The following is a 14364-nucleotide window of genomic DNA, read 5'->3' as shown; positions in this document are numbered from 1 at the left end:
TGAAGGAGGAAAGACTGAAGGACTCAGTGATACAGGTGGGCTGGAGGTTGGAGAGAGGGATGAGGGACACTGAGGAGAGGACAAAGAGCCAGAAGGACGGGTATAGTTTACACAAGAGATGTCAAACTGCACTCCTGGAAGGATCCAGCACCTCTTTTCACGCTAACCGCTACTTGATTCTATTTTATTGGCGCTACAGTCTAGACAGGCTGTATGGATGCATTTGCACATCTGTGTCAGCAACAGGTGCGTCTTAATGTAGCTACATGCATTTATTAGATGGTGTGTCCACAAACATTTGAACATATATTGTAATTGTAATATACTGTCTATGTATTCTTTGTTCTACTTCACTGTAAAAAGAAAAAAATAGAACAAATGCTTAAAAACTTATAACACTTAGGGCATTTTCACACTTTTTCACACTTGTATAGTTTGTTTCTCTGGTCCAAATCAGTTGATGAATTTGTTTCCTTGCATCTCTTTTCCTTTCAGATAAACAGCTCATTATGGAGCAGCAGCAGAGACAGCTTTTGTTAATAGCTATGGGAATTATCTGGATAATTTATCAGGTTTATCAACAACACCTGAACAGCCATTTACTCAAAACACGTTCTCACCACAAACAAACCGCCCTGGAGTTTGTTTGGGACTGGACTGAAAACATATCTTCTCAGATCTCAGTATACGGTTATTTTGATCTGCTCCCAAATGTGATTACTGTATTCATTAGGGGTGTCACGATTCTCTAAATCCTCGATTCGATTTCATTTTCGATTTGAGGGTCACGATTCGATTCGATTCTCGATTTTCTTGTTTTTTTTTCTTGTTATTATTTTATGCCTCATAAAATTTAAATAATATATTTATTATTATTATTATTATTATTATTATTATTATTATAAATATTATAAATATTATTATTATTATTTATTAAGATATATATGGTAATGCCATCTAGTGACTTTTTTTGGTAGCAACAGTGTGCACTATTAAAACAAGCAGTTTATCAGAGCTGTGTGTGGATGGCTGGTGAAACTGCTCATTACATGAAGCTGCAGTTCTTCATCCAACCACTAGCAGCAGCAGCACAAGCCCCGCTCTCTTCACTCAGTCACTACTTCAGTACAGCCCAGCCACGGGCTACAGAGCTCAGCCAGTCCGTTTTTACTGTTTCTGTAAACAAATAAAGGTTTTAACCCCACTAACCGGATAATACAGCTCACTACAGTTCATCTTTCAGCCCAAGCAGCTAACAGCAGCAGGTTAGAACAGCCGACACGGAGGCACTGCTCGGATTACATTATAAACAGGTCAGTTAGCGCGCTGCTAACCTCAGGATGTTTATAACTATGGAGTTTAGTGGACACACCACGGCCGCCAGGTAAGTCTTTTAAAGGCTACTGAAGACTATTAAAGGCTATTAGAGTGTAACCCCTGGCTCCCAGGGGTTACAAGAGGTTATTGAGAGCATTATTGGGGGGCAGAAATCAGTACAGGCTGGTTAGATAAGTGATGTGGGTATTGTCTTATAAATATTTACACATAACTTATATCTCTCCTGAAAAGCTTTTATTTTAGTCAGAAACACGCTTGTGTTTACTTTATCTGAGAGAAAGATGTTTTTTTAATTCAATGGAAAGCAACAGGTGTAGTCAATTATAAGTTTAAGATTTTTAATCCACCTCACTGTGATCTATAGTCAGTGTTCTCAAGTCACACTGACACACGCATTTCAGCGAGTTCACACGCTCTCACCTGCGCGCACCCACCCCTCCGTCAGATACAGATACAAAACCTGCGCGCCCAACCCCCGCCCCCCCCCTCCCCCGTTGGACAGATAAAAACAGTGATCACACTCCCGCCGACTGCGCTCATGCAGTGGCTATCTCTATTTAAATGAATAGGATGCGCTGTGTTGGTGCCGCGCCATTTGCGTAGCGCGCTGCGCTATTTGCGTAGCGCGCGCGGGAGGGATCGTCGATCCTCTTTTTGACTTCGATACTCGAGATCGTGACCTCATTTCGATTCGATTTCGATAAAATATCGAGATTGTGACACCCCTAGTATTCATACCTGCCCAAATGAACTGCAACAAGGGGGCAAATGAACCAGAATCTGGTTTAACTGGACCAAATAGTGCTGGTGTAAAAACCTCATTAGTTACCACCATGGTTTGAACCTCATGATTTAGTACATGTACAAAAAAAAAGACTAAAATGAGTAAGGTTATGTTTCTTTGACTTGATTTTTAATATATTTTCATTTATTTAATTAGTACATGGACTCATCTGAAGGTGCCAGACATGGGAAATTGGCAGGAGTGGAGTTTGACACTCGTGGTCTAAAGCTTGTATTTTTTGGTGCTAAGCTTTATCCTATTTAATTTTAGCCTAAACAGATACTAGTACTAAACAGGCTAGTGAACGTGTGTGATGTATAACAGCAAAAAGAAAGTATCCAACAACAAAAAAAGGTTTCTAAAGCATTGTACTATATGTAGCAAATGCCTGTCTGGGACACTTTGTATTCTGTAGCTTTATAACATTATATTAACCAGCACAGTGGGGTGCAGAGAACTCAGTGTGTCCCGGCTTGTTTCAATGAGAGGGGAGGGAGGAAAAAATGGAAAGGAAAAATTACCAACGTCATTGACCTGCTGCAGTGGTCAAAAAATCCCACAGTTCCTACGTCTGTAAAATATGCAACAACATAAAGAAAAAAGCATACAGAGAAAGCCTTCATCACCATATTGCACACGGCAGCCCGAGCGGACCCTCGCGGCAGGGAGGAAATCTCATGCGTTAAATTGGTACAAAAGGGTCCTACAAAAACAACAGCAGCTCCCACAGACAGTACAGCTCTGGGCCAACACACGTACGTACACACACACAAAAGAAGTGCATGTACATAGATCAATCATAACCTTATAACAACCTCCTTGTTTCTGCAACCGTTATTATTATTATTTTTTTTAGCTCCACTGGTCATATAGAAGCACTTTGTAGTTCTACTATGACCAGAGATGAATAGGAAAAGGAAGTAGAACTACATAAATACTGTATCTGTATCTACTGGAGTGTTATTGTTACTTTACTAATGTAATTAAGTACTAAAATGCTGTATCTTTATCTACTGAAGTATTATTTTTTCTCCTACTTCCACTTTTAATTATTTTACTCCGATACATTGTTTATGTGCAGCATCATTATTCATTAGAATAATAAAAATGTTAGGAATCTTTCCAAAACCACATTATTACTTACCAAGCTGAACTGCTTGAATTTTTGCACCAGGAGTAAAGGCATAAAGTTATCCAAAAGCAGTGTGTAAGACTGGTGGAGGAGAACATGATGCCAAGATGCATGAAACTGTGATCAAAAACCAGGGTTATTCCACCAAATATTGATTTCTGAACTCTTAAAACTTGTTTTTTGTGCATTATTTGAGGTCTGAAAGCTCTGCATCTTTTTTGTTATTTTAGCCATTTTTCATTTTCTGCAAATAAATGCTCTAAATGACGATATTTTTATTTGGAATTTGGGAGAAATGTTGTCCGTAGTTTATAGAATAAAACAACAATGTTTATTTTACTCAAACATATACCTATAAATAGCAAAATCAGAGAAACTGATTCAGAAACTGAAGTGATCTGTTTATATTTTCCAGAGCTGTATGCAGAGAAACAGATAAAGGAATACAGTCTGTAATTATAGAACTACATTTAGTGTACTTATCTCTTTGCTCGGCTGAACTGAAAAAAAAACAAAAGATAATGGTTGCAGAAACAATGTGGTCATAACATTTTGCTTAATCCATTGTATGTGTGTGTGTGTGTGTGTGAGAGAGAGAGAGAGAGAGAGAGAGAGAGAGAGAGAGAGAGAGAGAGAGAGAAAGACAGACACAACATTCATTCATTCACAGGTGAGCAATATGAAGCAATGTGAGACTTCACACTCATGATGATCAGAGATGAGAGATGATGAGAGAGATATGAGTGAGTGTGAAGTGGCTGAACTGCGGTATGCAGAGGTCACATTCCATCAGCCCCCGCTGGCTTTGCTGGATGAGAACACAGTTTATGCAAAACAAATGGAAGCATGATTTGACTTTCTTGTGTGAGACCATTGTTAGTTCAATGGGTGAAAACTCTTCCTGTTGGCCGAACATGAAATAACATGAGATGAGGACAGGCTGTAGGAAGCGTGTGTGTGTGTGTGTGTGTGTGTGTGTGTGGGGTGATGGGGTGCTTGAGGACAGGTTGTCCAATGTGGTTCTTACTGCTCTATTCCTCTTAAATTTCATTTACTAGCATTACCAAGGTTATTCTACCAAATACTGATTTCTGAACTCTTACAATTTTACAATACGATTTTTTTTCTTTTTTTCATTACTTTTCATTACTATTCCTGTTAAATCTCATTTACTAGCATTACCAGGGTTATTCTATCAAATATTGATTTCTGAACTCGTACAATTTTATAATACGATTTTTTTCTTCATTACTTGAGGTCTGAAAACTTTTTTGCTATTTCTGACATTTTCCACAAATAAATGCTCTAAACTACAATTTTTTTATTTGAAATGTGGGACAAATGTTGTCTGTGGTTTATAGAATAAAACAACAACAATGTTCATTTTACTCAAACATATACCTAAAATAGCAAAATAAGAGAGACTTATTCAGAAGTGGTCTCTTATTTTTTTTCGAGAGCTGTATATATATATATATAGTAATAAAATAGTATATTTTTATAGTAATAAAAAACTATTCTTTAGTTAAATTGTTTAATTTAGTTTGTGTTTTCGTCTTGAATTTGTGCTTAGAAAAGCTCAGAGAACATTTTTTAATTGAACCAATTAAAAATATATATTTCTTCTCTCTAAATTTCTCTCAATTTGCATTCCTACAATGTGGCCTCTGCAACACTACTCCAAGACTCATTGACACACACACATAACTTTACACACAGTTTACACACAGTTTACACACAAACAACCAACCAGAGCTAAGGGTGGGAAGCATGCCAGCAAAACCCAAGTCCACTATTTATAAACTTCTCTTTTTTGAGACCTTTCTCTATAAAGAGTGCTATCTATCAACAGCATCTGCTCAACAGTTACTGTGGTGGGTGGAGTCAGAGGAGATGGTGACTAGGCAAGAACAGGAAGTCCAAATGAATTTCACTGAAGAATTCATTGGAGACCAACAATCACAGGAATGTTCCCAGAACTAAGCGACTTCCACAGTTCTTTCTCTTAGCTTGGGAGTGGAGGTCTTGAGTGATAATGTTATAGTCTGGATAAAGAGTGCACAGTTACAATGAAAGGGAAGTACACAAGTCAATCACACACTATCTGCAGTGCACATCCTGTGATCACTTTCAATTACACACCTACTGTACATTAACATGCAACATGGGTCAATCCCAAACACACCGGCCCCATAACGTCCATTATCCTCCCACATCACAGTCACAGTGAAAATCTCACATATAAACCTTTCACCAGTCTTTTAAACTATCTATATAGGATTTCTGATTAGTCTAAATAAACTAAGAGATGCATTTAGATAATTGCTGACACACACGCACACATAAATGCCACATACTGTCTATTTGACTTGATATATATTTGATTAAATCTAATCCCAACATAAATCTGTATCTCCTCTAACGCACATCTGAACTGTCAGTCAAGTTAGAATAAGCCATTAAAAACATTTAAACAAAGTCATATCAACACAGAAACCTGGTGTACGCTTACCTTTATCAGAGAGGTACACACAATCGCACCAGCATTCACCATGGGATTATGGGGTTTATCTGTGAAAAACAATGAACAAACAAATAAACATACATTCTTATACGACACCAGAACCTTTATAATAAACATCTTATTCTGTTTACAATATACAGATCTGGAAAAAAACTTTTCAGTTTCTGAATCAGTTTCTCTAATTTTTGCTATTTATAGGTATAAGTTTGAGTAAAATTAACATTGTTGTTTTATTCTATAAACTACAGACAATATTTCTCCCAAATTCCAAATAAAAATATTGTCATTTATTTGCAGAAAATGAGAACTGCAGAGCTTTCAGACCTCAAATAATGCAAAGAAAACAAGTTCATATTCATAAAGTTTTAAGAGTTCAGAAATTAGTATTTGGTAGAATAACCCTGGTTTTTAAATCACAGTTTTCATGCATCTTGGCATGTTCTCCTCCACCAGTCTTACACATTGCCTTTGAATAACTTTATGCCACTCCTGGTGCAGAAATTCAAGCAGTTCTGCTTGGTTTGGTGGCTTGTGATCATCCATCTTCTTCTTGAATATATTCCAGAGGTTTTAAATTTGGTAAAATCAAAGAAATTCGTTTTTTCTAGAGCTGTACACTATTTATAGTTATTTTATAGCTGTGCAACCAAAAATTTGTTTATTTGGAGTGTTTCTCCCTCTGTTTGGTTTGATTTTACACAGGCATAAACCTAAACTCACCGAAATGCGCACCAATAAACCATGCAAGCACATCGTCTCCTCTGATTGGTCAGAGCTGTCTGGCACAGGAGCAAGAAAGTAAATATAGTGAGAAGATTCTGTGTTTCAGTGTGTATATCTGTGCAGTGTGAAGCTGCTTTAACACAAAACACTGAAAATTTGCTGGAGTCACGCAACTGCTAGCAGTGAACGCTTCACATACTGCATTCAGTGTGTAAACAGCATGGAGCAGCAGAGACAGCGTTTGTTCACAGCAGTATATTGTCTGGCTACTATATTAGATTAAGTTGATCTTATTTAAATGTTCTGAAGCTGATCAAATCTGCTGCAGGCTGAGTCATTTTCACGCTCTCTGTATCCTTCCCTATATTCGTGAAGTAGTACAATCGGGAATATTTAAACTACTTTAAAGCTGAAGAAGAGGAAGCGGCAGGGCTGTCCTATTACACCTCACACTGGTTTCCTCTCTCACAGCTCTAACGATGGCATCAGAATTCCACAGGCATTGCATCACTTCCTGATACACATGACCACCCTCTGAAAGCACACTGCTGCTCTGCTGCTGCTTCCTCAGTCAGAATATTTTTGAATGCATATTTATACATTTTCTTGGAGTGAAAGTACAAATTTATAATTTCATTAGCTCACTTCCCAGAAATATAAAAAAAAAATATTCAGATTAAGTACTGCTCAAGATGAACCACCCAATTTAAACCAGTTCAACAAGGCCTCTGACAGACTTTAAACACGGCATAGCGAAATTAGCATACTGTGTTTGTCCCACAACAAATAGACAGGATGCAGCGCTACACACAAATTAATCTTAATTAGCTTATGCAAATTAATACCGACTGCAATTAACATATAATACTAATCCTTTAAATCTTTTTTTTTTTGTAAATTGAAACGTACAGGAACACAAAGGTAGGCCATATTTAAATAAAATATATGATGATTTGTGCATGTCTTTTACTGTGACTTACCACTATGTCACACTAACTTGTTTTGACAATAAATAATATACTGGTGTTTTAAACAACACAGAAGGTGGAAGTGGCATCATGTGACCCATTAGGGCAGCCACAAACAAACAACGCAAGTTTTTTTTTCCCCACGGTCCAACACCAAGCTCAACTCAACCACCAAATTAAGCAACCTTTATTGTTTTTTTATTCAAACATTGACTGTTTTATTGTAAAGATTATATTTTAATTGCATTTTGAGGCAACTCTTTATTTGGATGGTCCTTGTACACCTTGATGCCTTTTAGTAACATTGTAACAAGTAACATTGAACTAAATGTCCATTAAATTTAAGTAAAATTTTAGTTGAATGTAAATAATTCTCTACTGAACCCTAACCCTAACCTTTAAGAGTTTGGTTTAGGGTCAGATTAAGGTTTTCAGTTAAATGTTAGGGTTACAGATAGCATAAGCACTGAGAATCATTTATTTTCAGCTGAGAGCTCAGTTGTATTTAATAGACTTTTATAGAATAGAATGTCAGCTGGATGATGTATAAATGTCAGTTGAATGTTGAATGGACCATCCAAGTAAAGTTATCCCATATTTTAAATTGACAGGTTTGTGTCAGGAACCTTATTATGATGAAATATATAACCCAGTCTCCTCCCAATAACTCATGTTTTTGAGAGTATGTCTTTCACATATGAATTATAATATTAACAGGGATTTTGTGGATGTGGTGGAAAGTTATCTATTTTGGTCTCATTAAACCACAAAATAAAAAGGCCTTTAGTTGCTTAGAAGTTACCATGGGTTTCTTTAATTAATTTCCTTTGAACACAATCTGTCTTTCTTTAAATAAAAAACAGATTGTCATCCTGTTGATTGAAAATTTCTGACTCTAATTTAATCTTACAAATACCTTTAACAGATAATTTAAAGATACTTTTGCCACTCAAATATCTAATTGTGGATCAATAAAGAAATTTAGGTTTAATGCATATGTCTTATTTTCTTGATTTAGTTCATTTTAGGGTTTGTGTGAAAAAAAAAACTTTTAGATTAAATTTGTGATTAAACACTGTAGTTTTTTAGTGTAGGATGGACCACAGATATGTTAAAGTACCCTAAATAGAGAGTGCCCATATTGCATAATTTGCACGAGCAACATAATTTATTAAGAAGGACCAATTAAATGATACCTTGCATCCTGACATCAAACAGGACAGACTCTGAGCATTTTTCAGATAAATAGACACTCTCTGCCTGTGGTGAATGGGTGCCATTAGGAGGCTGAAAGCCGTTAATCCTTACCGTCCTCGTCCAGAAAGAGTTTGTTGAAGCGTAAGCCACTGGGCTCTTTGCCAATGAATCGGTGTACATACTCCGTGCCATGGTCGTGCACAGCAATGGCGTACTTTAGCGGCTTCACGCACGACTGCAGACAGAACGGCACTTTGGTGTCGCCTACAGTGTGTCTGTGGGAAAAAGAGAGAGAGAGAGACCAAATGATAATTGTTTACATCATATAATGTATTAGAGGTCATTAAACCAACTTTAAAATCAGCTTTAAAATCAATAACATTGGAACAAACCAATTGAACCTTATGTCTTTAGCGTTTAGATCAATAACAAGCCTTTGGTTCAATATCTAAAGTCCTTAGACTTTAGCCTACTGGTAGTTTAATAATATAAACCCAGTGTAGTTACCTTTTATATAGAATTGCAAGTGTACCTCTTGGTGAGAGATTGTTGACTGCTAGACGTGACTACTATGCACTCGACATTTTGCCCAGCAGATAGACTTTGAAAGGGCTTGTGAAAACTCATATATTATATAGATGTATTAAACGCAGAGTGATATATTTTAAACATTTATTTCTTTCAACTTCCTGCTTCCAACTTTTCCTGCTGGAAAATGAAAATCGCATCTCCATAGAAGTTGTGAGCAGAGGGAAACATGAAGTGCTGTAAGATTTTATGGGAAAACAAAACTGCACTGACTTTAGACTTGACAATAAAACACAGTGGACCAACACCAGCAGATGACAGACGTGTCTCTCCAAACCATCACTGATTGTAGAAAGCATATATTTCAAACTAGATCTCAAGCAGTTTGGACTGTGTGTCTCGCCACTCTTCCTCCAGACTCTGCTCCCTTGATTTGCAAATGAGATGTACCAAAATTTACTGATGATCAGTGATGGTTTGGAGAGACATGTCATCTGCTGGTGTTGATCCACTGTGTTTTATTATCAAGTATAAAGTCAGCGCAGTTTTGTTTTCCCACAACATCTTACAGCACTTCATGCTTCTTCCCTCTGCTACTGACAACTTTTATGGAGAAGCAGATTTCATTTTCCAGCAGGATTTGGCACACTGCCCACACTGCCAAAAGTACCAATTAGTTTTATATATTATTTTAACTTTCTGAGACACTGTATAAAATAAATAAATGCTTAAAATACATCACTCTGTGTGTAATACACCTATATAATATATGAGTTTCACAATAAAAACATGTGCATGCACATTTAGAGCAGAGGTTATGACACACACCCCCATACAGGATGTAGATTATGGAAAACGTAAACACTGATAAGGACTGTAAATATCTCATTCCAGCCACTATCAGCATGTTCAAAGGGCCATGAACAACAAGAGGGCTGTGGAGTCGCTATCTGTCTGACCTAGATATCGCACCTCTCGCTTTATCATGACTTTAACATGAGCAGATATGAGCCGGGTCCAGATATATGAACAGGTAATTGTTTCTTTACACACTTTAATGCTTTATTCTCAGGTTTGGTTTAAACTGGTTTGCTGCTCTTCTCCAAATAGCAACAACATACAAGAGCAGGCATGGAAAAGAGTGCTAACATTTACACATTTTTTTTTGAGCTTATCAGGGTTATTTCAGCAGCAAAGAAACTAATTTCCTTCTGAAAATACTGTAATTAGTTTTGCTTAAAAAAAAAAAACAACTAATGAGTGACTAAGGAAACCACTTTAAATAAGTCTACCTTTATTAAGGGCTTATAAATGGTTTACAATTATTGTATTAATGGTTACTAATTAGGTTGTAAATGCTACATACGTAGAAAGGGCAACAATGACCTATTGTTTGCCAAATAGTGAACCCACAGCCCTTTCTAGGTATGTGTTATAACTGATTATTAATGATTTTAAGGCATTTACAACCTAATTAGTAACCATTAATAAACTAATTGTAAACCATTTATAAATCAATTGTAAAGGTAGTCTTATTTTAAAGAAGTACCTGACTAAGTGAGGTCAAAACGACTGAGAGTGTACCCCTACTAAAGCACTCTAAATAAAAAGAAATGTAAAAATGACTTAGATCATTAAAAAACACTACTGAGCCAAAGCTATGCATGTCTATACCGTGACACTTCCTGCACCATGTTTGACAGATGATGTGCTAAGCTTTGCATCAGTGGCTCTACCTTGTCTTCCCTATACTTCCCATTCCTATCTTTCAATATTGGTTCCATGCGCCAAGAAAACAGACCAATGTCCAGTTTAATAAAGGAGAAAAGCAAGTGTATTAATATCTAATATCACCTACATGGTTTAAAAAAAAAAAAAATCTGAGATTTGGGGGCAAAACAATATAATCATATGGACATATAAATATGCATAATGTTTCATGTCAGTATAGTTGAAAAACCTGGCGAACGACCAAGATAGGAAGTGAACAATTCAATTAATAACCTTTTTATAAGCCAGACTGCTGTTTCATCACTGATATTGAGAGCCTATATAAAACTTTATGAGTGGTTATATGACAGGATGTTGTGAAATCTCTGTTAACTCTGTGACAACTGTAGAAAGATATATTGCTGCAATAGGAAACACCATGAAAAACAACCATGAGTGAAGATTTATGGTCCTGTTATCAATAACAGAAGCAGCTATAGAGAGTCACACATCCCTAATATATAAATCTGTCATGCAACTTATTTGTTTCATTGTTTGTGTGTTAAAATTTCCGGTCAGTTCATAATAAATGGTTTATATGTGTATCATATGCTTCGTAGTCTTCATTGTGGAGAACTTAATCATTACAAATAATTTGCCTTGAATATCCTGAATATACTGTAAATATCATATCAGTATTTAAAGAATATTTGCCAAATGTACACTTAATTATAAGGTGTACAATTATTATAGTTATTAGAACACAATGCAGCAAATTAATAGATTAACAGATTTTGAAATCTGGAAGAGTGACTACTGCATTTTGACTGCATGTTAAATATGATACATATCAGGTATTGCAATATTACCTACTCCCAATTTCATCTGAACCATATTCTTTACTAGATGTATCGTAAGGCAACTTTAACCATGTACTTTTTGGCTTTAATTTGCAACTTTTCCTCTTTAACTTTTCAACTTGTGTTTCACAACTTCCCTTTCTTTCATTTTTACATGTATACGCTTTAATTTACAATGTTTATTTTCATTTTAAAATGTTTTACTTATTTGGCTTAAACTTTGGAACCTCTGTTGGCTGGTCAAGCAGCATATTAGTAGGTGCTGCACTGGTATTGGTGTTGATGGGCTTTTTTTCCACAAAGTACATATTTTCAAAAATACTGGGTACTTTATAACACTTTATATAACTTTCATTACAATATTTTTAACTAATGATCAGTAGATGTGAACAAAGCATTAGTTAATCAGAATTTGAATATTAACAAATGCTCACACATGACATTTATCAGCATGGAAATTTATATTAAAATGTAAGCAAATCATTAGCTTATCATAATTTAAACATCAATAAATTGCTAGTAAAACGAATTTTAAACCGGGCAAATGTTTATCAATTGCAGTTCATGTTGCCAATGCGTTCATTAGTATTTAAAAATGTGATAGCAACTTTTTAGCTTCTAAATATGTGACAAATAACAGTTATTAATCATTAGTTAATGGAATATTAATGAAAGTTATTATAAAGTGTTACCAAATACTGTATGTTTACTTTACAGGCAAAGATTTACTTCAGAGGCAGAAGTAAAGCAGTTCTCACCTTTGTCCGTCCACCGTACACAGCGAAACGGCCCACAGGTCCGGGCTGAACTTAGCAAGCTGAGGAATGTAGTCGGCAACCTGAGAGAAACACAACACGGGTCACCCACATTCACACTGGTGGTCACTTGCTTCAGTGTAAGGAAGCAAACATGCAAAAAAAATAGGTCAAAGGTAGAAAAAGGCTGAGGTTGATGTCTTACCTGACCTCCAGACATATTTTTGGCTTTATCATAAAGCTTGTCGATGTGGGCGGCAAAAGACATGAAATCGGGGATGACGAACTTCTTGCGGAAGGCCTGGGTCAGCAGCACTATGTTGCTCTGGACACACCTGAGGAAAAATTCAACAAAATTAACAAAATGTTATATTGCAAATGTCTCGAGTCAGACTGATCAAGAGACGTGCACTCAAAACAGAGGAAAACAGCAAAACAGCAATCTGCCCTTTAATCAGGCAGTTAAATGGCTTTTTTAAAAAGGTAAATAAGAGCGTTTTTCTTGGATCAAAAGCATAAATTCAGCTGTAACTGGAAAAATCTCTTGCAAAACTGTGCTGAGGTGCACAGCTTTTGCCACGTGCCTATAAAGCCTTGTGAACGGAGGCCATGCGATTACCTCCTGTTTGTAACTCTCATAATAATAATACAACAGTATTTAATCAGTTTCATAGACCCTAAAATAGAACCATAAGGCACACCTCAAGATATGCTAAACCAAATGGTTACCAAATACGGTACTATAACTATTCTACATTAGGTAAAAAATCTAGAGTACAATGGCCTAAATGCCTAAAATGAGAATGAGATGCAGACGACTATGATACGGTTTAAGATGATGTCAGAGGAGTCGGACTTATTTAAACTTCAAGACATTAGTTTGGACTGCTCTTTATTCTTGAAGTGAGTGAATCACCAAAATCAGACCCCAAAACTCTGTAAGTTGTATAGAAATTCTGTAGCTCCAAGAAGGGATTGTAAAGGATCTCAAGAATCCTTTTCCCCCTCCCGAGGCTACAATTTCATCCAGAAAATCACTTGATTTGTCATCTCTCAACTGTAGTTTGAGGGTTCAACACAAAGTCAATAAAATCTTGTAGACTTTTTCCCTTCGGCTGCAACGTTTGCATTCCTTGCTGTGGAGGCCAGAGGAGCCTGCCAGGAGCCAGACAACCATTTCATCCAGCTCTGCTAATTAAAACAGCAGCAGAAAACGCCACTGTGGAGGCCAATGCATGAATCAGCATCTGTTCAGCTCTGTTCAAACCTAGTAATGCACGCTTCAAATTTTCACAAACAAACAGAAAGCGCCTCAGAAATCTGTCTTGTCCAATGAGGTAGATCAGAAGGAAACACTGTTATGAAGTAGAAAGAAATGATGAGGTAACAGGGTGGGGTTGTGTTTACAGAAAACAACTGGTGCTGTGGAGCAGTAAAACTAAAGTACTCCGATTCGCACGCTTACACTGTACAACAGCATTCTTTGTGCTTTGGTACCATTCACTTCCCATTCCCGTACATAAACAGGAAACTGAGCCATTCTGGCAAAACTACAAGCCAGCACAGCCACGCTGAATACCACACTGAAAAAATGAAAAACGACATCTTACCAGGTGAAATCCTCGTAAATTTAGAAGATTAAGTATCTGATATATAGTGTTTTTACACGGTTGTTAGAACATTATAATTTATCTTTAACTTTTTGCTGACTTTATTTTACTTTTTTAATGTTCTAAGTAAGTGTATCTACTTGTACTTTGTAAAATGATTGGTTTCTGCTGAAAGATGCAAGCTGTACAGGACTAGTATAGTAACTTCAGCAACTTTACATTACATAAATTTATC

At 36.4% G+C, this 14364-nt stretch overlaps 1 protein-coding gene across 6 annotated transcripts in view; it reads right to left on the bottom strand.

The window, feature by feature from the left end:
- The window catches only part of glsb (glutaminase b), a 78007-nt gene that overhangs the window by 28064 nt on the left and 35579 nt on the right, over positions 1-14364 (bottom strand). For 5 of the 6 annotated variants that reach the window (XR_002651319.2, XM_022680091.2, XM_022680093.2 and 2 more), the window contains exons 4-7: positions 12725-12854; positions 12523-12602; positions 8778-8941; positions 5767-5825 (exon numbers count right to left, since the gene is read on the bottom strand). Coding sequence is in view for 5 of the 6 variants with exons in the window: in XM_022680091.2 (XP_022535812.2) it covers positions 5767-5825; positions 8778-8941; positions 12523-12602; positions 12725-12854 (433 nt within the window). In the remaining variant the exon portion in view is untranslated. Of the gene's footprint in view, positions 1-2643; positions 2694-5766; positions 5827-8777; positions 8942-12522; positions 12603-12724; positions 12855-14364 lie in introns of those variants that run through there. The other variant, XM_022680094.2, reaches the window with a different exon arrangement.

The sequence above is a fragment of the Astyanax mexicanus genome, chromosome 11 (genome assembly GCF_023375975.1).
Source record: "Astyanax mexicanus isolate ESR-SI-001 chromosome 11, AstMex3_surface, whole genome shotgun sequence".
In the NCBI taxonomy this organism is placed as follows: domain Eukaryota; kingdom Metazoa; phylum Chordata; class Actinopteri; order Characiformes; family Acestrorhamphidae; genus Astyanax; species Astyanax mexicanus.
Note: the sequence above shows the minus strand (reverse complement) of the source record. Positions and strands in the feature narration are given on the sequence as shown.